This window comes from Ciconia boyciana, chromosome 7, assembly GCF_034638445.1.
Source record: "Ciconia boyciana chromosome 7, ASM3463844v1, whole genome shotgun sequence".
Classification (NCBI taxonomy): domain Eukaryota; kingdom Metazoa; phylum Chordata; class Aves; order Ciconiiformes; family Ciconiidae; genus Ciconia; species Ciconia boyciana.
The window spans coordinates 66,625,423-66,651,663 of NC_132940.1; the positions used below are offsets into that span (position 1 = coordinate 66,625,423).

Here is a 26,241-nt window from a genome sequence, read left to right on the forward strand (position 1 = left end):
CTGCCCTTTATTAGAAGCCACCATTGATTTAATTCATCTGGAGCAAATAGCTAGATGAAATAATTAGATGCAGTTTAACCATCTTGTATCTGAGAGTGATGTCTGAATCTGATAGACCAGAAATGATGATTTAGTTTGACATCTTTTTTAAAGTCTGTTAAAAAAATTCTAGGAAAAAAAACCAAAACATTTTCTTTCACATGCTGTTGAGGAGTAAATTACAAAGACATTTATGGATTTTTATATATATACATTTATGCCTGGCACAGAGGTTGTATCACCTTCTGAAATGAAATATTTGTACAGCTGCTGTAATAACCTTGTCTCTCTTGAGTGACAAAAGGAAGCAAAACCATAAGTCAAGGCTTAGCTTAGTGCAAGGTATGAAAATAAAATGTGACTCATACACTAAATAGGATAAATTTTTAATACCCTATTTGTTGGTTGTATTTTATGAATGGTGAATATTTAATTCTCTTTACAAGCACTTCTGAATTGTTACATGCAGCATGTCTCTTAGACATCATTTCACAGACTGTTGAGTAGTGCTGACTCTTCCTTTGAAGAGACATCGTTGTGCAGTGCTGTTTGAAATAAGGCCAGAGAGGAGATTTCCATGCCTAACGTATTTTCTCTTTGTGATCATTCCTTAGCAAAGAGAATTCACGCCAGGATAAAGAATATATACCTATATTGCAAAGGACAGTATTTGTATTAGGATAAGTCATGAGGCTCAATGCAGAGAAGAAAGGGAATAGGTAGTAAGGATGTTAATCTACAAATTCATGCCTGCCTTGACACAGTCCAAACCAAGGACACAGCAGCAGACAAAGGTATCTTTTTCTTTATCTTGGTTTCTGCAAGATCATTACCCATGGCTTTTTGGCAGTGCTGTATTATTCCATTCTAGCACCGTTTCTTTAGAAAATTTGGGAGAAGGGGGGTTGTCATGACACTGTCTACCTCTCTGCTTGCTTACCTGTCCTTGCCACCCCCAGCCCTAGTTGAGTCTGTTCACGAATTTCAGGGAAATTTGGGAGTGAAATTACAATTGCAAAGATAGTGTTCCTGTAAGTTTTGAAAGATTGCAATATAAACTCATCCTTTAGAAGAGATCAGAGAATCTAATTCACATTCATTTGCCCCAGCCGCAAGAGAAGTTTCAGAGCTTACACCTTACTGGGCGTGCAAGTCAACTACCTGGAGGCACAGCTGTGTGGAAAATCATGCTTCTCTTTGTAGAGTTGCTTGTTTCTTACTGCAACTGAATTCTCTCTTTAGTTTTAAGATGAATTTATCAGTCATGTTAAAGATAAGAAGGGAAGCTGCTTGAATTCATCGCTCCTAAGACCTTCGATTTATAACTATGAAATGACCAGAGGAAAGAACATTTCACCATATTGTAAGTTACGGTAAAAGCTGCCACAGAGAATGGCAAGGTGCAGTTCATATAATAAAATACATTCTGTGGGAAGGTAAACTGAAGTGAGTAATATGTGATCTGCCTTGAATGGATATGGTGATAAATAAAAATGACTTTCTTCTTAAAAACACTGATGAGCATTTCATTCCAAATACAGACAGAAAGCACAGGATGGACTGCTCTTACCAAAGTGTCCAAAAAGCTACAGAGGGGCATAGAGGCTGTATATGCACAGCCAATAAAGCAAGGTCAGTAAAGTGTGTGAAGAGGGTTGTACTGAGGGAACTTTCAGAAAATTTGTGATTGATATCCACTGTCAGGGCTATTGGACATCCAGTGTAGGTACAATGACTCAGGATACAGGAGAAAAATTTTCCAAAGTAGGGAAAATAAATTTCCCAAGCATCATTAAATTTGTTTCTAAACACCCAGCAGTAATGTGGCAAGAGCAAATGAAGATGACACAGGCAATGGAAACAGGGAATTTAAGAATGAAAGTAACTGATCGCGTCTCAGGAAGCACGAAGGCATGCCAGAGTGAATGAAGCTGGTTTCCTGCAGTTTAGCATCCAGGCTAATTGAAATTTCAGCTGAAGCTTTCTTTATGCTTGGCGTATTTATAAAGCCTCTGCTTTGGGTTCACTAGTTTCTACTGAAGAGGGAACTCTGCTGCAGCCTGCTGTGATCTGTCTCCTCTGATCAGCTGCTCATTTTCATAAAACTTGTGGGAACTTAATAGCTTCAACACTGTCAGACTGAGATGAAAACAATCATTTTGTCAAAAGGTATTGAGGGATGGGGAGTGGAAGAGGGAAACATGCACACGTATGTACCCCCACTCAGGAAGCATGATCATGTGTTTCCTGAGGAAGCCAGGCTAAAAAATAAGGGTCCAAACAAGGGTGAATGATGCTTCTTTCTCTTCTTATCTCTTGACTGTACATCTGACCAGGCTCACACTGTTAATCTTAAGATTTAGAACACTGTCCTCAATTTAAAGTTGACTTGCGGGGGCAGAGGTGACTGTGATTTGTAAATAGAAGGAAATGAGCCCTGGCCTTTAGCTGGCACAGCACAGATTAACAATCAATAGTCCAGCAGGACAGATAAATCACACAAGCCAAGTCAAATCCTATACAGTTAAAGGCCAGATGGATGGTCCAGATCCAGGACTGTGCCTTGTGTGGAAGGCAGGATGGATGTTCCTCTCTTCTGCAAATTTCTGACATGAGGGTTGACAGCAGGTCCTGATAAATAATGCAGAATCCTCAAAAGAGGGGCAGCTGCCATGTGTACGGGAGAACGCAGAGGCAAAGGCTCCCAGTCAGGCTGCATAGGAGGAGCGTGGCTTTACGACAGGTCCTGCAATGAGGACAGTTCTATGGCTATATGGGGCACATGGTGTGACTGGAAGACCTAGCCTTTGGGGCATAAGCCTTCCCAGTGCCATGGCAGGGCAGCTTGGAAATCGGAAATGAAAGAGGGGTTATTCAGATAAGTTGTCATTGCCCTTAGCTGTGATCCTTGTATTGTGGGCTCTTGTCACACGACACAGCTGCGGCCCTGTGTTCTCTTCCACTACCTGTCCCGTTCGGGGCTCCAGCACCTCTGAAAATCGCTGCCTCCAACACTTCCCTGCCCTGGCAGGAGGGAAAACACCCGAGGAATCCAGCTGTTGGCTTCACACAGCTAATACATTTCAAAGTGGGTAGAATTGAGCAAGGATCAGGTTCTTAATAACACAGATTTCTAACTGAGTGGATTTGTAATGTTACCCAGACTAACAAGTAATTGCAGCATCCTTACAATATTACCCTTAGTCAGGAAATGTTTGTCCTGCATCCCTATCACGTATTTGAACTCAGAGTGGTGCCAAAAAGAAAAGAGAGGCAGAGTCCTCAAGAGCATTGCGTTGAACCTATCTATCCACTTACCATCTGAGTGTTGGAAATTTCATCAGCTTATAAGTTTCACTGGTATTGCACTTTCCCAAGAGAAAACATTCATAACGTGCCAAAATGCACTTGGCTGTGATTCTATCCATGTATTCAGCTAGAGCAGACAGTCAGCATTTGATGCGGCTCAGGTTTGAATCATGCGGGGAATGAAAGTTTTATAAACCTCAGACTGAGTTGAGATACCACATAGGCAGGCAACACCCGGCTAACATGCATGGCAGTTACCTGTCATTAATGAAAGGTTGTCACTAAGTAACTGTACGGTTAGCATCCATGTGCAGTGTATGCACGTACGCACGCACGCTTGCAGTGGGAGTAGGAATACAAAAAGGCAGAGCAGACACACCCCTTCTGTTTCATCTTCGTAAAAGGCTCCTGTGGCTTTTCCCCTTGCTAAGCTTGGAGTACAGAAGTGCGAAAGAATAAAAGCAGCACTCTAGCTCGTGATGCACAGTCCTGGAGCAGCCATGGGCTTTACGGGAATGACATTTATGGCTGACATCAGATCTGAGTATTTGCATTGGATTTCAGTGTCGGCATCGGAGGTGTGGCTTAGCAGGGACACTGTTTCAGTCTTCTGATCCAGCTAACAGGCAGCTCCATCTGAGAAGATACTCACTCCCCTCGGCTCTGCTACCCTGCTTGCATCTGACTCCTCCCTCCTGCAGCTCCGAACAGCGCAGGGTGAATCCAACAGCCTCTCATTTCTACTATGTTTCTCCCTGAGCTACTAGAGCTTGAACACACCTGATATTCTGCCTTCGTTTCAACTGAACTCGTGAGTAAGGCACATCGCCTGATATCTGTCAAAAGTGAATGGCATGTTATTACCTGAAGAGCCTAAATTAACCATCTTCCAGTACTGAAAGGATTAGGAAGAATTGCATTTTTTTCAGCACCTTTGATACTTCGTTGTTGCCTGATTTTTCGAGAGCATGAGTTCTGGTTATCAAGGGTGCTTTCACCTGAATATTTCTTCATCAGATGCCAGAAAAGAGAGTCTAGGAAAACAAAGAAACTTGTGATGTGGAGCTAACAGTTCTGGTTTTAGCTAGTGAAAACTTGCAGAGTCAGTGAGAAGGCAAAGAAAAAAAATTGCCAAGGACAATGTCGGTAACGCCTAGTAATTTGTCACTCAATGGGACAAGCTTCTTCGCTGAAAATCATAGCATTATGGATAAGCCTAGCGAGCAGAGAACTTTGAATGTCTTTCTGTTTTGCTTGACTTTTATCATTGCATTCACAGCACTTCTGGGCAGCATTTATTCACTAGTTTCCCTGTTGAAAATGCAAAACAAAACCACCGTTTCAATGATTGTGACCTCTTTGTCAATAGACGATTTGATCAGCACTGTGCCAGTGATTATTTTCATGCTCACCCAGTGGTCAAGTGATGTCCTCCCCCAGCCTCTGTGCACCACCTCAGCGCTTGTATATTTATTCCAGGGCATTTCTAGCAACCTGAAAGGGTCTCTTATAGTTTCTTACAACTTCTACACCATCAACAAAACTGAGACAATGAGCTGCAGCACTTCCAAGCGACAAGTGAGCATGGTATGGGCCATTCTTACCATTTGGATTGTCAGTTTGCTGATCTGCATTTTGCCTCTCTGTGGTTGGGGCAAGTACATCCCCACCTCCTGGGGTTGCTTCACTGACTGTGCCAGTTCCTACATCTTGTTTTTATTTATTGTCTACTCGCTGTGCTTTTGCCTCCTCACAGTGCTGTCTGTCCCTCTAACTTACCAGCTGTTGTGCTCAGATGAGCAACAGCTATTACACATTGATTACCAGGAAATCTCTCGAGGCTACATCACCCCTGGGACACCTGCAGGCTGCAGTACTGCCACCCTATCTCTGTCACCGGTGGACCCTGTGGATAAAACCCTGAAGCACTTCCAAAACGCGTGTCCAAGCTCGGAGGCAGTTTTTAGGAAAGATGTGGCTGAGAGTGGTGCACTCGAGCCCGGTTGCGTGAACAGCATACAGAGCAGGAGCTTCACGGTGGGCTTTGCCCAGAAACGATTCTCACTGATTCTTGCATTGACAAAAGTCATTCTCTGGCTTCCAATGATGGTAAATCCTCAGATTGTTTTACTTTCTAACGTTTACTTACATTTAAATGGCATGTGAGTTGGTGTGCCGTGAATTGAAACAGATGAACAGTAGCCATTGCAATTGTTCCTTATAGTATAGTTTGTGCCGGCAAAAGTCCTTTTAAGCAGGTCTGTGTCACCACATGAATTTAACTGGCTTTCAGCAGGTTTGGCAGAGCCTGATTCATCAGTATGTTACTCCATCATCACATCATTTGTATCACCCGAATACAGGGATGAATAAGGTCCACCCTTTTGTATTGCCAGCTGTCTGACAAGCGTTTGTTCAGCACTATGGGGTCTGTGAATCGTACTAAGCTAGCTCTTCTGCCCCTCCCCACAGCTGTGAGTCATGTCCTTTGCCAGACTCGTTAAAAAATAGGAATATGTTAGAAAAATGAGGTTTGCTTGCATCTTTGTAATCTCTGTAGCATTGGCGGATTGGGGAGGGGGGACGGAGGGCAGGCTATCCATGTGCATGCACCAGTGTATTTGGGAACAGGTACATTCATGTATAACTAGAAAGGAGTCTGTTGAGAACATGGAACGTGGGTCTGGGGCAGTGTTATCCCTGTCCCCGGGACGTGTATAGACTCAGCACCTGAGCTTCTCTCAATGGAAAGAGAGCATTGCAGAGCATCTGCAGCGCAGCCCTGTGTGGTGCTAAGTTCTCTCTCCTGTTCCCCATCAGGAGTTGGGGTTCCTCAGTACCATGCAGGAGAGACTGAGCTAGCAGTCTCTTCTAAGTTGCTTGGATTGCGAGTTGCTTGTTTTAATAGTGCTCAGGCATCTATATTTAGCTTAAGCAAGGGTTTTTCTGAGAAATGCAGCATGAGGAGGAGAGCCTCTGTCAGTGTGTTGTGTCCACTCTCTGTTAGAAACAAAATTGTTAGGCTCAGCAAACATTAATGACAACCTGTGTCTTTTACTTGTGTCATATTCATAGTGAGATGTTCTGTTTATTCCTGGAAGTATCTCATGTGCCTGAAGCGATTTACATTTCAAAATGCTTTGTCTTTCAGATACAAATGGTTGTCCAGCACATCACTGGTTTTCAAAGCCTTTCATTTGAGACACTTAGCTTCCTGCTGACTTTGCTGGCTGCCACAGTCACCCCAGTATTTGTCCTGTCGGAACACTGGATCCACCTGCCCTGTGGATGCATCATCAATTGCAGGCGGAATTCGTATGCAGTGTCTTCAGAAGAACTCAAAAGTAAGTATAGAAGGATGACACACAGCTGGAACGTATCTCGTAGTAAAAAGCATAGGGAGTTAGCGTCAGTAACAGTACTTTGTGCTCCTTGAAATAATTTACCTGAATTATACAGACATTATTCAGAACAGTAAATGAGACTCACAACATTCATGCAAGACAGCTGGATGGAAATAGTGGATACTGAGGCACAGAAGCTTGGCTGATTTTCCCAGGTCACTGTTGGATCTTTTAGCAGAGTCCAACAGACTCTGAATCCTAGTTCCGCTCTCCTCTCCTACCCTGGGAAAAATGTATCTGCCAAAATCTGACTTTTACTAATCAAATACATGGACCATGCTAAACATGTTTAATGTCATGGGGTAAAAAACCCATGCTAATAGTGAGCAAATTCTAAGAAGGAGAGGAGCTACTGTTTGTACACCTGCGCTGTAGGTACTAACCAGAAATCACAGCGACACCAATAAGTGCACAGCAAAGGATGTGATTTATGGGAGGGGCCTGTATCGCAGGGCATTCATGCTGCTTGTTGAAAGCAGAGAAACTCCTACACAGCTTTTGCCTAAAAATATTTCCCTTCATGCTTATAAAATTTACCTAGGTGTAACAGAGGATGCCAGACCTTCACTGGTAACCTTCTTGGAATCTTCTGAAGCCCTGTTTTTCTCTGGGCCTCCATGGAAAACCAGCTGGAGGAATCCCTGCACACCCTGACTGCCACAGCCTGTCTCCCAGTTACACGACTTTTGTTCTTTTCATAAAGAACTTGATCATGTGGTAATAGACAGAGAAACAGAAGACAAAGAAATACAGCTATCAGTCCACGAACTTATCTCTACTGAAAAACACATTTAGGCTTCTGCAAACATGAATGACACTGTCATACGTGTGGCTAAAAGACTGCATAATGCTTTCCTGTAAATTTCCTGGCCACAGGTATTTATGAAATACCTCAGTCTCCAACATTCCTGTATCTGCACAGAGGGATTGCATTTTGAATTACAAATGAAAATACGTTTCCAGTATTCTTCTGAGAGAAGTATTTGTTATTAAAATGTTTTATTGAACCTTATTATACCTACTGATGTAAGTTCAGTATCGTTAGTAGTGATTAATTTACATTAATTACACACAAATGTATGCATATATGTTCATACATGTTTGCTCTCTGGGACAACTGAAAATGTACGAACTTACAAATCAGCTGTTCAACGGTCGGTAATTACGGAAGGCAGAAATCTGCCACAGGATATTAAATATATCTGTATCTGTTAGATCTCTCTTAACATATAACAAATACGTTCTGGTAAAAATATCAGTAAGGAAGCCTACAAGGAGGGAAGATAGAGCAATAGCTGATTTTTTGATTTATGATCATAATTATTATCAAGAATAATTTTAACAGAAAAATAATTTCCATTTCCTATTTATAATGCTGCAATTATATTCATATATAAAAATGACAGATTTATGCATTAATCTTTCAGAAGTGAGAGTTGCAGTGCTAGAGTTTGATACAGTTGTCCCTTGAGGCCTGGTCAAAGGGAATTGAAAGTGCTGGCAAGTTTTATTTAGAAAGTTAGAATTAGAATTAGAATTAGAATAGAATAGAATGGAATGGAATAGAATAGAATAGAATAGAATAGTTCAGTTGGAAGGAACCTACAAGGATCATCTAGTCCAACTGCAAAAATTAAGAGCTAAATACTTCTGAGGATCTGGATGGTGTGATGGTCATTCTCTGGAGTGAAAGTCCTCTGACATCTGTGGATGAATTCCTGACATTCTCTGCATGTTTAGGGAGATAGCGAGCTCCTGAACCTTAGAGAAAAGCCACTCTCATTCATGGCTTCCACTTGCTTTGAACACGTTCTCCAAGTGCAGAATGGCTTGTGCTGCGGCTGATGCCGTTATAACTGCTTTCCTGGAGAGGATGACTGCAGCTCCTCAAGAAGGCAGTTTATTTCAGATGTGTTTAATAATGCTATTTAGAGAGATAAATGTACAACAGATGGAAAACTAGCAATTATAAAATTATTTTAAATAAATCTGTGACTTAGATATTTGTACTAAAGACTATTCTCAAGTTTAATGCACTGACGGCTAAGGGCAGAATTTCACCTATAGTTATAGGTGATCCAGTAAGCACGCAAACTGTTGAGTAGAAATAGAGGTTGTATAAGTCTATCCTCATACCTTTTATTTTATAATTTAGCATGAAAGGTTTGGTGGGAAGGTGATTTCATTAGTTAAATAAAAGGCACTTCTTTAGTTACTACATAGCGTAAGGTGAAAAGGGGAAGGATGAAGAATCTCAGGTGATTTGTGTTAGAAAGAGGGAGAATGAAAGGGTATTAAAAATGATTGAGAATTTTTACTTAATTGTTCAATTACTGAGTAAGATTAGTTGGAGCACTGAATTTAGAATGGAGAATATACAAAAAATTAATTGTGTAAATACTTCAAATATATTTTTTTTTGTAGAATTCTGTTTTTCTTGCTTGACTATTGATATTGAAGGTCAGTTATAGATTCTCAGAAATGTTTTCTCATTTGGTACAATTTTTCACCTTTAGGAATATAGCTGAAATAGGCTGTGAAAAAAACAGTATTACAAAATTTAAATATTTTCTTCTTGTGTGTATCCCATAAAGCATCATATATCGTGTGTTTTTGAAAATGGCAGATTATCTGCCAGATTACCAGTTTCTGGGAATCCATTAACTTTGGAATGTGTAATTTCTGAATTCATTAAGAAGGCAGTATAATAACATACTATCTGAGAAGTCGTTCTTCTCAACAGTGCCTTCCTTTTATGGATAGAAAATTGACTGTTTCTGACAGTAGTTAAAGAATTTATTCCATGTTCTAGAATGTAATTTTAATTGTGTATGCAATCTCATTTTTCTTCTCGGTTTTGACTCTTCTGAACACGGCATTTCTTCCCTTTCTGTTTAGCCAAACGCAGGGGTTTCGAATTCAGCCTGTCGTTCCAGCAAGGTTATGGAATCTACAGAATATCCCATGAAAGCCACCACCACCGGCATGGCGATGGTAAATCCACGTCCTACCACAACCTGGTGAGCTACGACTGCGGTAACTCGACAGAACCGGGGCGAGGCAGCGGCGATCCCCCCCGCGCCGGGACGGCGGGGTTCAGCACCACGGCCCCGGCGGACAGCTCCCGGGACGCGCCGGCGGCACCCGGGGCCGGGCGAGAGGCTGGCGAGGAGAGGAGCACCGACCGCCTCCTTCCTGACAAGCTGGGAGCCTTTAAAAGAGAAGAGGCCAGAAGTTTGGAGAAGTCGACTTTTTCTGAAGGACCAGAAAGGAGGCTGTCTCATGAGGAAAGCCATAAACCTGAACTCACAGACTGGGAGTGGTGCAGGAGTAAATCAGAGAGGACCCCTCGGCAGGTAAGATACGAATTTGCCCTTATTTTTTTCTGATCATAACAATTACCTTACAAAAAAATAAGAATAAGTTTTACTTACATTGAAATTACTGTTACTCCTGTTGGTAGTGTAGTTACTTTTAGTAAAAATCATACTTAGCCTTGTGTATTTTAGTAACCACACACCTATTTGCAGATTCTGATCCTGCAATAATTTCTCACTCGTCTTCTTAATCATGGGTGTTTAATTATTATTATTACTTTGTGTGCACCTGCATGATCTGTATATGGTAAGAATGCAGTATGAATTATGTTAATTCATCTTAATGCATAGGGCTTTTCTCTCCAAAAGACTGCAAAAGATTACATTTTCAAGAGTGTTTCCAAGAATCTGGTGACTTTTTTTGTCATGCTTATATTTTGGGTAGGGGAAAAAAGAGAACTGCAAAACCAAACGTGAATGGTAAGTCCACAGATAAATGCAGATTTCAATCTGGGCACAAAGATTCCTTTTAGATTCAAACAAAAAGGTTCCAAATATTATGTTGTTCATCCCTTTCCTTTAGATTGTGGACAGTTGTTGGGAAGAAGAAATTCTGAGAAATTTACTAGTTTTCAGGAGCTCTGAGAGAAAAGTGAAGGTGGAGTCTTAATACATTAGCACTTGAAATTGGAAGACTTATTAAAGGTGTCTGTAACCTCAGCTTGTGTCATTCTTTGCACGGAGGTTCTGATTCTGCACTCTCACATTTGCTGTGCACTGTATTGAATCCAACAGAGCTTTTCACAGCTTGGGAGAAGAGGAATATCAAAAACCATAGCCTTTAAGGACATACTGTCTAAAATTAGTAGAGAGAGCTCCAGTCTTGCTATGTGACTCTTTCATCTAAATGTGTGTCCTGTTGAATGTACCACCATTGCCACAAAAGTTGGGGTTTGCTTTCAGTTATCAGATAGCAGGGTTATGGTCAGTTCTCAGTGCAGAGCCTTCATTTGCCTGTTCCTTGCCATCCTGATAGTGGCATATAAAGAACAGCAGGATCACTGATTTCCTCAGCTTGGAGGCGTTTTGGTTCTGCCATGACAAACCTTGTTGTTAGAGCCCATACTGGGAGGGTCTGCACTGACTTCTGGCTAGAGTTGGGTTCAACACTAAAGAAGAGCTGTGAGAGAGAATGGCCCAAAACTGCCATTTGTAGAATGGCAGACTGAAACTGGATCTAGCAAAAGGACAGTGTGGGCCTAAAGGAGAACTGCCAAGCTCTACTTTTATTTTCCATAATCAGTGTTTGTTTAAGGAGAAAAATGTCACAACAACTACTGCAAGTAGAATGCTCTTAATGAAAGAAGGGAAAGATCGTTAGCCATTCCTTGTCAACTGTCTGTTAAGCAGGCAATGAGGATTTTCTGTCTCCTAAAAATTCATTATTATGAACCAAAGGCCAAACACTGGCACAAGGCACCAGGTGAGCCTGCAGTGTGATATCTGTAGTGGAAACTGAAATGAGCAACAGCTCTTTATCCCTGTGGAATTTACATGCTGCTTTCGTCACATACTGGACTCTAAAAAGTGTCTCACAGTGGCCTAAGGAGTGAAAAGAGGTAACACCGTATTGTGCAGTTATCTGCTCCTTCTGTGTGCACCTTTCCCACGCTATGGCATTTATGCCCTGGTGCACAATTTTGGTCTACATAAATAGCGTATATAATGGTCTTCTGGCAGCATAGCTATATACCCATTTTCAAGATAAACCAGGGCAGTTCTATGTACATGTAAGTACAGTTTTCATGTTTTATATGTGACACAGTCACAGGTTCATCTTGCTGCTGTAAACTGACTCTGAGACAACTTAAAATGTCAGTTCTGCCTGCTCACCTTTGGAAGTTTCACTTGGTGGAATCCAAAAGGAGCCAGTATCAGCTTATCATGGAACAGGAAACACATGCAAAAGGACTAAACGAAAGAACATTGAAGTATTTTTAAAAATATTTTATTACTATTTGAGTAATAAATAGTAATACTATTTGAAGTTGAGTTTTCATTTTATTTGATTAAATTTCAGGATCTTTTGTATTACATGGCAAAATTACTGCTTTTCTTCTGCTACATTTGCACAGTGAGAAGTTCATATTGGCCATAGGAAAAGCATATCTTTGGTTTTTCTCTTGGATTGTGACATTGAGAGAAGACAAGAGTGTGTATCTCTCTTCTGAGGAATGAACAAAAACTTAATTGAAAACTTAAATGCTCAGGAGGATGATTTTATATTTGGGGAAAGCTGTTTCCCGTGTCGTGTGGAAGCAGTTATTCTCCCACTGTCGTTCAGTGGTCACAGAAACTAAAGTATCAGTTGCCTGTCAAGGGGGTTTACGTGTCTCCATTGAAATAAGCAGAAGTCTGTAAATCTGAGAACACGTTTCCAGGTGATGTAGTTGCATGGTTATGCCCTATGCAAGGACAGCGGAAGATGGTCAGTAGTTTTCCTGGAAGGCTTACTGTTTCCCAAGCTATCCCACCAATGTTTGGAAAGGGAAACTTGCATTAAGGAAGTTGAATTTTAAGGTCCGAATGGGAGGGAAGGACTTGACCTTGCCCGGGTTATGAGAACCCTGTCTTCCGGAGCGTGTGCTGACTGGGCTAGGTGAGACTGTCATGCTTTTGCGGCATTTCCTGAACTGTGGCTTCTGTTAATCTTTCCAGCGTGTCACTTCAATAAACTCCACAGTTGGTACAATCTCTCCTTGTTTATTTGAATTCTGATACCTGCTGATGCCTAGAACCCCAGTCCTTCTTCCCACTTCAACCCCGAGGTGATGCAGGAGGCAGGAATTTGGGGCATGATGAAGTCAGAAGCTAAAGCCAGTCTGCCTGGCTGAGTGTTAACTAGACTGTGAGGGTTTGAGTGTGCACTGTGGAATTCAGTAGACATTTGACATTACAATGGGTGGCAGTGGGGTAAAAGCCTATGTGAAGTCCACAAGACAGGAGCTGCAGAAGGCTTTAGGTTGGAAAGCACCTCTGGAAGTCACCTAATCCAGCCTCCTGCTCCAAGCAGGGCTGACTTCAAAGCTAGATCAACTTGCTCTCGACCTTTGGCACATACATAGGTAAGATGTATAAGATGTATTTTATATCTAAATAAGGGAATCCGCTGTCCCTTGGATAAACACCATTTTATAAATTGAGTCAAAGTAGGAATTTGTTTGATATTTCAGGTTTGATTGATCATCCCCTTCATGAAAGAGCAAATGTTCACTCTATTGCGGTGTGCAGTGATGAACTACTGTGTTTGTGGCCAAAAGTAAATGATGACTCAGCCTGGTTTTAATCTACTAGTTCTTGCTAACCCCTTGTGTGCCATGTATAGTTTGTTTAATAAAGTCAGTATATCACCAGGTTCATCATTAACTGTGGCTCTCCTTGCAGTAGTTTCCAGATGGTGTTTACAAAGAAATTTTAAAAAATTCCTTTTCCTCTCTCTTGTGGCTGCCATTTCAAATTGCTAGGCCTATGACTTCCATTACAGCAGGTACAAGCATCTCCTTGTGAAGCAGCTGGCAATGACTTCATGTGGATGGCTTTATTTGCCCTGGGGCTTTATAAGTCACTTCTGGACATACTTCTTCACTACTTGCATTACAAGGAATCCCAATTCATCCTTTTCTGACATTTTCCAAGTTATAATCCAGTGTGCAGTTGCCAGGCATTAAGGCTCCTATGGTCTAAAAGTTCAAGGCTTCTAAGTTACAGATCTCGGTGTTTCTGACATTCAGCATGAGCTTCCAGAGCTTCACAGCGCTGACATTTGCTTTGCTGCTGAAAAAGGGCAGAATATGAAACTCCAGCAAGCATTGCAAAGATAACTTTAATGCATTTCTCAGATGTATGTTGGATGAAAGATCAATTTGGGCCAAAATTAAATAAGTCAAAACCCACCCCTTTTATTTATCCTGTCTGGAAGTCCCTAAGTATCTAAGAAAAGTCACTTTCCCCTCATCACCTTCCATTTCTCACCTTTGTTAAAAAAGGAGTCTTTCCCTAGCATTTATTTGCCATGTACTTCTGCTTAATTTGTCAATTAAGCTATCCAGCTGGGGAGAAGATAGCAAACCTTACAAAGAAATGGATGATTATCCTAATAGGATAAAAGTTGCCCATCTTCAGTACTTTCAGACTATAAATGCTTGATCACAGAAATAAATATGGATGTTCTTATTAGAGTAATTCCAGCTTTCTTTTCAATAAGCAGAACTTGTAATAACTTAGAGTTGGAAGAAGAATAGCAATTACACATGGATTTTCAGCTTAGCTGTTAAGTGATGTGGTGAATGTGTCCTTACATGCTGAATTTCCCCATAGCAAAGGGCGTAGATGCTCGGCATGAGAACTTGAGAAAAACATAATCTCAGTCCTTCTGAACATACTTGTTGAAAAATGGACAGTGAGTTGTCTTACAGAAAATTAGAATGCATTTTTCTTACATTAAAATTCTTTATCATTTCTGTTGTACTACCTGGTTTGAAAGCTGTTGAAATTCAGAGCTCCCATGATGGCCCTGAGAGCAGCTGGGTCAGGGTGTTCCATTTCCCTGATGCTGTTACTGGGGTTGCCCCTCCTGTCGTTGTGCCTCTGTGCTCTTTTATGTTCAAGGAGAGAATCTTTTGCTCACACAACCAAACAATTTGCAGTTCTGCAGCAAAATGGAGAGCATTGTAGTAATCAAATCTAGAAAATACCATGCCGATTGAAGTTACAGTTGGGAGAACTACAGTCAACTTCAGCCAGGTATTGCAGAAATCATTGTGAGAGTTGCTGCTGCTAAATGAATAATATGATGTGCATTGCTGTAGCTAACAGGTGTCCCATTTGGAATAAAAACTGTTTTGCCAAGTGCAACAAACCGGAACACTTTGGTCAGGGCCAAAAAGGTGGAATAGTCTCATCCTGATCTCCAAACAGCAGCTAGCCAGGCATACAGATTTTTCACAGAGGACAAGTATTTCTTACCAGCAGGACAAGTAAGCCCTTTACAATATAATCCTGCTGTTTCCATCAGTGCATCCGCATTGATTTTGCTATGCACATGAAGCATGAAGTAACTGCCTCAGTCTTCACCTGGTGCTGGCCACAGCATTTTCTGTACTGCGCAGGTCAGCAGAAATGAGCTGGGTGTCACCAGCTTTCTAAGGGCCTGTTGTCATGCCTTTTTATTAATCCTTCTCGTAGTCGCTTTGCAGATTGAACAGGAGAGGAGAGAGAAAAGGGAGATGAGATGTAGTGTGCAAATAAAAGCAGGCTTGAACAAACATCATTTCATGAAAGAATAATTGCCCAAACTTTCTCTGAGAAAGCTCAGGAGGAAAAGAAGCGACATACTGGAGAACAGTCCAGTCTGAGCGTGCTGTGGTCCAGAAACAAACGCAGCACACATCCTGCTCCGGGTACCTGTGGCAGCAGTTTTATCCTTTACAAGGTCACCTACTACTTCAGCCCTTCAAATGGCACAAGTTACCTGGGGGACAGCCTGGCTTGAGGAAGCTGTTGGCACAAGTGGCAGTGACGAGAATCTCGGAGCGGGCTGTGCAGAATGGTCTGATCACCATTTCAATAGAGGGATGGGTATGGGGGAAAGGAAAGGCAAGGAGGGCTTCTCCCACAAAAGAGAGCGCATCCATGCTCCTGTTTTGCTTGAGGCACCTGTCTGAAACACACAGACGTGTCACTCTGTGTTATTTAAACAAGCTATGAAATCATTAAAAGGTAAACTGTTAGCTTGAAATAAATTCTGCTTTCTCTGTAGACCCTGTTATTTAGTGTTGCTTGTGTAAGGAAACGTAATTAGGATGTATACTTCTGCCGCAGATCACCTTACGGCCATGTCGAATTCCAGAGTTCATAGCAGTGAGTGAGATTTTTACTGGCACTGATTTATAAAATTGACATTGTTCAAAGAAATTTGTGTGTGTATGTGCGCATGTTGATTTATCTTAAGTTGGTTAATTAGTTATGCTATTTTTGTAGGTATCTGTAATGATATGGAGGTAGAAGTACATTAATCTGATAACATTAAAATGATGATGCTACTCAGGAGATGCAGTGCAGCTGCATTCCATGTGGTGCGCTTGGTCGGCACATTGCTTCTGAGAGGGTAGCAGGGATTGCACCAGCTCTCCGTTGCCTTGCAAGTCGTCTTACCAGAGAACTGGTGATGAGATCTTTCAGCTGTTAGTTTTGTGCTTCTGTTTACACAGAACTGGGGTAAAAACAGAGAAAAGCAGGACGGGAAAGAGAAAGTTTAGTCACGTGCGTGATTGTAGTTTAGAGAGAAAGGGCTTTATGTCTGCTCTGACAAAAATCACTCTCCAAAGCTACTGAAATAGTGCTGGTCAAATGTAAGACAATTCAAGAAAGATCTGTGTTCTTTTTTAGCCTTCTTTTTTGAGGGGTGTCTAATTTACTATATACCATTATTTATTATTTTTTTTAGCGTTCACCAATTTATTCCGGTTCCTCGCCCAGTCTTGTGCTGTTAGTCAGTTCTAGTAACTTTGCAGCGGCTGCTCTTCAAGCTTGTAACAGACCACAAAAAAAAGTTACTGCAAGATCAGGGTATGACGCGTTCTGTTTTTCATTTCCAGAAACATACATACATACAGACTGTGTTTTCGCTTCTACTTACCTACAAAACTTCTGATTATTTTGCAATACATCTGTTACAAGCTCTGCCTGTACTAGCAGTACTTTAAAGTTCTCTGCAGTTTTTTGCAGGCTGCCATCAAAAAGAATTGACCTAATGTCATGGAAATCAGTTGGTCCCTTGCTTGATCATAGACACTGCTGCTCTCACTGACCGTTGGTCCTAATTCTGGTCTTAAAAAAACTGGGTTACCCAAGGAGTTGAGTACAGGCAGCTCCTGCACCCCTGTGGCTTTATGCTGCTGACAATCTACTGGTTTCTTCTGAAACCCAGATGCATGTAATACAAACACTGCGAGGTACTAAAACTGGAGATCTAGGCTCGTGGAACTGCGGTGTCTCTAATCCATTCCCTCTGCCAGGGAGGAAAACGATGTGTGAAGCAGCAGGCACTCTGCAGTGTCCAGTTCTCTTCTCTGCTCCTCAATCTGCTGGCTCCCGTGCTGGGAGGGCCCAGGGGAAGGAACCCCAGGCTGAACTGGAGATGGGAGTCTGCTTGCTCGGCCAGTACCAAATCCTCTTGAGAATATGGAGGGAACGTGGAGTTTAGCTCTGTCCTGCACATCATCTGGATAAACTCTACTGAGCTTCCCACAAGTCACGTCGGGGCAAAATACACATACAGCCCAGCGGTACTACAAGCTGCTGCTGGCTGCCATCTGCGGTCACAGCACAGGTCCAGAAAAACTAAAGTTTGTTACGGCTCTGAATGACAGCAGATCCTTCGCCTGCCAGTTGCCTGGTTAGAGACAGTTTTGTCTTCACTTTCTGGAAGGAGCCCAACACCAATGCCACAAAAAGCCAGTAGAGATGCAATGTTTGCTTGTTCCTTTTTTTGTCGTATGGGCTGGCAGTCCACTGGGTGGAGTAGGAAGAAATGTCTGATCAGAGGAGTCTGAGCCTGAGGCAGACTTTGGGAGTTTCCTTGCCAGGACTTCAGTGCTGGAGCTGAAGGGCAGCTGGAGCTGGGATGGGGATGGGGTGGGGGCTGGTAGAGCCTTTCTGTGCTATAGGAGAGAGGACACATACAGGAGGAGGTGCTAGGAAGGAAAGGGAATATACAGCTGCCCTCTTAGGCTACTGCAGTAAATTCATCCTTGGAACTCCTTTTATGAATGCTTTTATCCCTATGATATCACAGTCCTAAAGAAATGCAACAATTTCCTTGGCTTGTGTTTAGCCTTTCTTCTAGTTTTCTTTTCATAGCCAGAGCCTGACACATTGCTCCACTGTAGAAGTACTGCAAGTGGCAGTACATTAATTTCAGCAGAACAAAACTTGATGGCAGCTGAAGGGGGACATCACAACGTGGCTCCCTGTGACCGAGAAGCAAGTGGAAGGAGCAATATGGCATAATAAGTGTAAAGCACGTGAATGAAGACATACATTTCTTTAACACTGGTTTACATATTATAAGACTTCAGACTGACGTACCTTCCTGCATGTCAGTATATGAAGAGGCAAAAAATGTCACCTTTTCCACCCCTCCCCCCCCAGCTCCTTCCTGCCATGTCATGTCCAGTTTTTTCTTTCTTTCTTTAGCACTTTCCAGTAAATTTCAGCCCTTTCACCTAAAAGCTGTGGTTTTGCCTCTGTTTCAACCTGGGGAAAAGGACCGCAAAAATAAAGCTTCCATAAATCTTGTCTTGCTGGCACATGGCAATGGCTGTGCTGATGAAATGAAGGCAGAGGTGGGAATACTGGGTGCAGTGCTGTGTACTAAATGGCAGTGCTTACAGGCAAAAATACCCTCTTGGGCTACATCCTGAGGGTAGGGACATAGCAGTGTTTTCCCCATTAACACTAATGGAAGTCAAGAGGCTGAAGCACACGCCATGCCCTGGAAATGTGCCCCCTTATGTTTCTGTCCTACAAAGCCATCTTGTACATTTCCTCCCAGTTCTGCTTCTATAGCAGGAGGTGTTCAGAGGTGTTAAATGGTTATAGTCATCATGCTGATGGTCATATGTGCTATTCTCTCAGTTACAAAGAAATGTTAAATTTCCTGGTTTGCTACCCCCAAACTTACAGTGTATGTTGGGCAGATTGGCCCAGTGTGCACACCACTTCTTGATAGTAAAAAAACCCTGTAAGGCAAAAGACTTGCTAAAGTCGGACTTAATTTTGTGTGATGATTTCCATCTTGCTTGAAGGTGGTTTGCACTGCTCGGTAAGGGTAAGGATCCAGTGAAGGCTTTGTATCTCTGATGGATGCAAAATTAACAGAGTAAGGAAGTAGGACTGCTGGTCTCTCAGTGTTAGGTCAGGTACAGTTGGAAGTAGTGTCTGGTGTTCTGGTATGATCAAACTGCTCAGCTGCACTGTGATTAAGAACTAAAATGTGAAAACCTGTGTACTTGGCTAAAACCTGGTCAGCCACCTTGACAAAAGGTGATTAGTTCCAGCTGAATGGAAATTGGCAAGCATTGAGGACTCTGCAGCTTGAAATTTAAACCCTGCCAATAACACCTGCAACTGCATCCTTGTGAATAGGACTTTGTCTTTGGTGATTTTGAAGTTATCTGCTTCACATAGCGAGATAAAGGCGTAAGGATTTCGTATTCAAACACGCAATCCTGCAGTTACTGTAGAGGTGGTCCTCACTGCCAGCCTCTTCACACACTGTACGAGGGGTGAGAGTTGCAGGCTGACCAGCTGACTGCATGTCAGCAAGCAGAGGCGTGATACTGGAATAGTGTTAAAAAGTACAGCTCTCCCCAAGGAGACTCGGGTAATAAACTGGGGTTGGCTTTGGAAGTTGGAAGGTCAGAAGCAGATGTGAGTATGTTGCCTTTAGCAACTCAAACTTTATCAAAATGGGAAAAAAAATCCAACCACGATTTACTAAAGTTTGTAAATAGCAAGGTTAGTCAACAGTTGGTCTGATCCGAAGGACCCCAAGTCCAAACATCCCAGTTTTTAGTCAGGTAGATATTCCATTATATTTAGTGGGGCTTTGTCACAGTCTGCATAAAGCTTTCATTTGAAAAACTGCTGGTATTTCATATGTCTGATGCCAGCAGCCACACCAGTACTTCAGGGGTAGGTAACGCTTAGCAGGACTGAATATTTTTCAGTGCTGTCTGCTGAGAGGAGGGGTAGCGCATGCTAGCTGGCCTGCGCTGCTCAGTTGGCCTGAAGTGATTCAAGGAAACAAGGGATAAGAAGTCTCTCCCTACATTACTTTTTTTTTCACCCTCTGAGCAACAAATGGTACTTGCAGAAGGCTGCCCATTTTAATTTGTATTGTGAAAGCAGTATTTTTTATTCTGTTATTTTCAGACCTTAAATAAGCAGTGAGAAAGGTATCAATTACTTTGATTTAGCTTTTTGAAGAGGAGGGTGCCAGACAATATATGTGATGCCTTTGATTTTCTGTTGAAGCTCTGTGCTACTTGGAAGATGGCACTACCTTGGAGTGATAGTAATGATGCCGTAGCTGGTTGTCTCCTCATCATCTGTTCTGTGAGTAAAGAGTTACTCCATCAAAGTGATTTCTCTGGAATAAAAGTGGCATGAAAGGAGAATGAGGCAGTGGGTTTTATTTAATACTGATACAGGCTACCTATAATTGAGAGGGAGAGCAAAAATGGTACTTGTCATTTCTAGCTCTTGCTCAGCTGCATTTTTGAAAGATACCTTTAACATATCATAAAATACCAGTGTATCTCCCTTTCCTAAAGAGATTGAGTGTAAATATGTCAGGTAATTTTTTGCCTATACTTAAGTGCCTTCAGGCAACAGAAATCTCACAGGCTTGCAATGTGTTACAGGCTTTCTGATTATTTTTTTTCTTTGACTTGATACCTCATCCATGGGTTGCCTCAAGCAAACTCGTTCAAGAGACTCTCTGTATAGAACCTATTTATGTGCCCTGCAAAGAGAAAGAGGGGGAGGCTGTGTAAATTATTTCACTTAGGAGGAGTCAGCACTGTATCTCTGTACATCTGCAGTTTGAAGTTTTTTTAGCAGTGATAAATACACAGGATCTTTCTCACGCCAGGAAAGTTGTAAACATTCCAGTAAACACCAGGCACAGCATAGAAGCTGAGTTACAAATGGACTTGAAGATTGTATTTGCTTTCCACTGGCCTATACAGCTATACCCATGCTAATCTGCTGTGATGTTCTCGTCTGGTCTCTTCCTGCAGGTGGTGTTCCTTCGGTTGGAAAATCAATGTAGCATTTCACCATCATCTTCTAACTTTGCTCCAAGTGCAACAAAGCGGTGCGGTTCTTGCGATGCTTACTGACTCTCTGCTTGCAGTTAAACTTCCGTTGGCACTCTGTTGAATTGCACAAACAGGAGAAATACTGAGAGTAGAAACATTTGCCCAGGAGGGCAAGGCTGAATATAGGCAAGCTCCTATAGCGCTTCCTTCTCGCTGACACCTCAGTGTGAAGCAGCTAGCTTTCTATGGCTGCTGTTTATTGTCTGGTTCAGATAAATAAGCAACAGCTTTCAGATCTGTTGCTTAAACAGTTTTCTATGGATGCTAGATACAAGGATACATGCACACATGGAACTAGAGAAAAGAAATAAAAAACTGGGCTGTGGAGAAGTAATGAGGATAAATAAGTCTTGTGGAGCTGACCAATGACACTATGTCAGAGGCTCCTAGAGGAATCAATCCTGCAAAAAGCTGCCACTGATTGATATCAATGTTCTTTCTCTGAGAGAACAGACAATGCTGCAAAGAAAATCAATATCACACTGACCAAGGGATCCTTGTACATTGGCCCTAATGCCACTTAATGGAATAGGAGTTACAAAAGCAGTGCAATTTAGACACCTTTCAATAAAGCCATTACATTGTAGGCTGATATGTTCTCCATTTTTTAAAGGCTTGTGCTGTTCTTCAACATATTTTTCTTCATTATATTTTCCTAGTAAGCAAAAACACCATTTCAGTTTAACTTTACAATACCTGCAGCTCAGCAGAAAGCCTGTTAGTATGATGCTTGCAAATGAACTCAGAACTTTTTTCCAGGACTGGCAGTACACAGGTCGAATAAACTTCACCAAGTCTGGTGAAAAGGGTAAGGCCCAGTTTTGCAGCTATTACAAAAAAAGAGAATGCATGTCAGCGCATCATCTCCTGTGCAGAGAGTGACCACCTCCCGATAGTGGCGTGAAGGAGAGAGCTGGCCCAGGCATCCCAGGCTCTGATTTCTGTACCCACCACAAGCTGCCCAATAGACCTCTTCTCCCTTCTGCAATACCAACCTTCTGCAGCAATTAGCCCTGTCAGTCAAGACCATAGGAAGTCATTTTCAAACATTCATGTCTGGAAAGCTTTGGCAGATATATGTGTCTATGCAAAAGCCATATTCTTTAGAGTGTGATATGTAGGTTGCAGAGTTGTACCTTTCTAAAGCAGGAAATGTCAGTTCTGAGTACGCTAACACTGCTTTAGTGGTCCAGTTGACAAAACCCTTATCGCTTGAGACTGATGGATACTGTGTGATGGGGATGCAGGGATGGAGCACTCTTTACAGCTAGGAGCAAGGTGGTTGCCTCAGTGTAGTGCTAGCCTCATTGTTCTGCTTTTAAAACCTCAGGTAGCTTCTCCGCCTGCCTCTCTGTATGAACATAGGTGTACACATAGACCATGACCTTAGCCTTCAATTGCATGGTCAGTTGTTGCCCACATTCACTGTACCACATGAGGAAACCACACAGGACAGAAATACAAGAGCCAGAATTAATTCACCCAGGTAGCCACAGTGCTGGCATTTTTATACTTTCAGGTGCATGACTTCACAATTTCAATGTTCCTCTAGTGTAGATTTCGAATGATATCTCTGTGTCTCTTGCACACCCCAAATGTTTGTCTTCATGCAAATAATTAAAACGAACACTGAAATTTTCATTCTGCGCACTCCTTTTTACCTGAAAGTGTAAATAAATTATTAGAAATTGTCATAAATATCTCACACTGTGTTGTGAGAACAAATGCACAGAATTACATAAGGACCAAGTCTGTACTTGTTCTAAAAATCTTATTAAAAATAACAAACATGCAAATCAAAACAGGCACTCCCGTTTTCCCAGTTATTTTTGAAAGATCAGTGTAGGATGTGAGACAGGTGTCTGGAAGGCAAGAACTTTGGTGAAAGCCAGACATTTCAGCAAATCCCGTCAGGCAAGCCTGTTTCCATATTGAAGAGAGTTGTTTCTTGTAAAAGCAGCTATTCTGTCTGTGAGGAAGGCTATTTAAATGTAATAGATTTGAAACAGCAAATCTTTACATGAAAATATAGATTGTTTGTAATAATTTTAGCATAAGTAGGTGCAGAGCATCTAGATTTCTGTAGGACATCAGCGATTACAGACCACAGAGAAACTGAAGCTCATGGCAGATGACTCCCATGAAGCCCAGCAGTAAGGAGAGCCACGGAGTCATCTGAATGGCCTTAAAGCCAGGCGCCTTCTGAGCTTCTGTCCATGCTGCACCCATGGTGCAGGGAGTCACTAAAGGTGCCATATGCATTATTTGTGGAATATTAAAGGGCTTTCTGTTGAGCTCATTCACTTCAGCCCCAGACAAGTAAGTACAGAAGAAGTAGATGCAAGTATTCTTACTTTGGATGCCTCTGTTGCACTTTCTGTTACTAATTTGCTCCAAATAAAGGTCTGTCCACATTGGGCAGGCCAATGATAAATACTGGTTTTCAGGTCATCTGAGGTGAGCTTGTCTATTCTTGTCATACCCTATTAGCTCTAAATTTACTGCAGTCAGCTTCTCAAAGGGCAAATCATTGCAGTAATTAATTTTACTGCAGCTAATTTTTATTTTTAGGGAAGTGGAAGACTAAGCCTCTATTTTAAAATAAACAGAAAACACATTGTCTCTGGAAAGAAATGTCGGGATCCTTACTGGAAACATTCTAAAAATAGAACTTTTCAGCTAGAGCTGTGTTCCACCAAAGTAATTAGGAATGCAAACTTGTTAGAGCTTTATTTAGATTGCTGCTATTTCTGTTTGGGAAGGCATGGCCCTATGGGAGTGGCATTGGACTGGGACACAGCAAAACCTGCTGTCTGTTCTTGGCTCTACCTCTGCCATTCAGCAGGCTTGGGAGAGTTGCTCTCCATTCTGGGACCTCACATCAGAGCTCTCCTACCTTTGCCAGAGACGAGATACACACTCTAATATGATCTCTATTTCGCTGTAACACTAATGTTACACCTGTCTTATTATTCCAGGGCCTGTGATTCACAATAGTTGAAAATTAGGAATCGTGAGGGAGAGTCTACAAACTGCCTTGTGCTTGAGTCCGTTGCCCAGACACAGGCATGTAGAACCAGTTGAGAAGCCTTAGGATGTCCCACTTGGCCTCCAGCTGCTGCTTCAGGAGGCTGTATGTCTCCCACAGTCCTCTGTTATATTTGAAAGTTTTTTGAGGATATCTTGAATCCTCCATGGCATCTCTAATGGCACTAGGCAACCGTGTCTGGGCAACTAGTTCAAACTTTAAATGTCTGAGTACACGGCCTTCTTGCATAGTCAGGGAGGGTGGCTCCTAGCTTAGGTGTGCTGGATTATCCTCCAGACAAATTTTCTTCTTCCCCTTGATCATGTAGGAATTCCAGGCTCTTGGGAATTTCCTTTCTTCCCCCAGGTAATCTTTTTTTTTTCTCCACTGGCCTCTACCATATTGCAACAGCAATTTATTGTCTTTAAAATCAAACTGAGCTGTGAGCTACATGAGCCACCATTCAGGTCATGTGGCTCTGAACAGTTTATCTTTGATTTTGGTTGCTAACAGGCGTTACCTAGCTAAGGATCCACTTCTGGAACAGAGTCAGCTTTGTTCTTAGGAGGTGAAGTATTACTTGATAACTGTGTTTGGAGAATGGAGCTGTTCATGCTTTCCTTTCCGTGCTGTGCAGTCGTCCGCTTCCTGAAACAAAAAATTACAAGGAAGTCCTGAGAAGTGTGTGCTTATGCAGACTGGACAATGGTTTCTGCAGGTGCTAAGCACTGGAGAACTGGGACCGCTCAGTTTAAGATCCTTGTAACAGGATGAATCCAGTTACACTTAATATAAAATGTGAAAAGTATGTAGAAATGTTTGGTACTTGAGATATTAATATGTTAGCCTTAAAGAATTTTCTAGGCTTCTAGCAGAATAAATTCTTGATCACTTGCAAACAGAGTTTTAAATTATTTTGAACATGACATGTAAATACATCAGAAACAATATTCACAGCTGATTGCAGTCATACATTCCTGACTTTTCTATAAGTGCCCAGCTCTGCAAATTACTGATGAACTCCTGCAGACGCTAAAGGGAAGCAGAGGGAATGTCGTACACCCTTGGGAGGCTCTGCTTTGGCAAGTGATGAAATTAACATCTTCTTCAAGTGTACTTGCAGCTTAATACCCCTTTATTAATATTTCACATAAGTATAACTATTTCATGGCAAACCAGAGAGAAAAGTGTGGTTTTCTTTGGTTTCTGCCAGTTTGCAAGGAGAAATACAGTCATAGATTCTGTAAAAGTGACCTTCCCCTTCCCTTCTCCCTCAAAAAAGCCATAGGGATCAAAAACTTATTTGCTATTCAAGGAACGCTGCAGAGTTTCTAGGTTCCATAAATGGCCTTAGTAGGATCATTTAAAAACTGTAAGTCAGATGGCTCCTGGTGGGCCCTTTCTCACTGCTTTGAGCATTTCCAAATTGAAACCTTTCTGCCAGGGCCCGTTGCCCAGCCGCTGTGGGGCTCGGTTACGTCCTCTGCAGAGGCTGAAGCCTCCCCTGAGTGACAATATTCTCCCCCAGTGAATCTGGCTCAAACTCTGCTCAGGCAGCCGGAACAGGACAGGGGAGCCTGGTCTTAAACTACGATGATTACGGGGAAGGTTTGCCTCATAGCAACAACAATTACTTTCTGTCTTCTGTGAAATCAGGAAGGCGGATAATTTAATTTAATAATGAAAAGATTTGCTTTATCAATTATGCAGAGATTTCTCTGTTCAGAATGCATCAGCACTCCTTAAGGAACAAGTACATTTGTGATTTATTTAATTGTAATTTTTTGTCCTTGCTTGTTAAAGATGCATGTGCTGGTACATGTAGTTCTCCAGTGAAATCCCTGTCCCAGATTCTAACAGACAGAATAGCCTCCAGCCATCTCGGGCATGCCCTGTGGTAGGACGTGATGGAAATAAACGCTCTCCACAAAAAGTAAAACTAGGCAAGGGAAGGGCCAGCTCCCGTTGGCAGGAGCTCGTGGCAGACATCACGGCGTTAGAGATCCTGCAGCGTTCCCGAGTGATGAAATGCGTGTAGATATATATTAAGCAACTTTGAAAATTACCAACTTGTTTCTGTGATGCAAACCTGCAGAAAACGCTCCTCCAAAGGGATCGCTCAGATTTAGTGCTAGACTGCAACTTCTATGAGACCCAGCAGATATTTTGTGGTATTCAGTTAAAGCTGGCCTCAGCAT

General features: G+C 42.1%; 1 protein-coding gene across 1 annotated transcript in view; it reads left to right on the top strand.

The window, feature by feature from the left end:
* The first annotated feature begins 4,488 nt into the window (after nucleotides 1-4,488).
* The window catches only part of GPR149 (G protein-coupled receptor 149), a 28,388-nt gene continuing 6,635 nt past the window's right edge, over nucleotides 4,489-26,241 (top strand). The window contains exons 1-3 of the mRNA XM_072868686.1: nucleotides 4,489-5,457; nucleotides 6,500-6,692; nucleotides 9,651-10,108. Of these exons, the coding sequence (XP_072724787.1) occupies nucleotides 4,489-5,457; nucleotides 6,500-6,692; nucleotides 9,651-10,108 (1,620 nt within the window). The remainder of the gene's footprint in view (nucleotides 5,458-6,499; nucleotides 6,693-9,650; nucleotides 10,109-26,241) is intronic.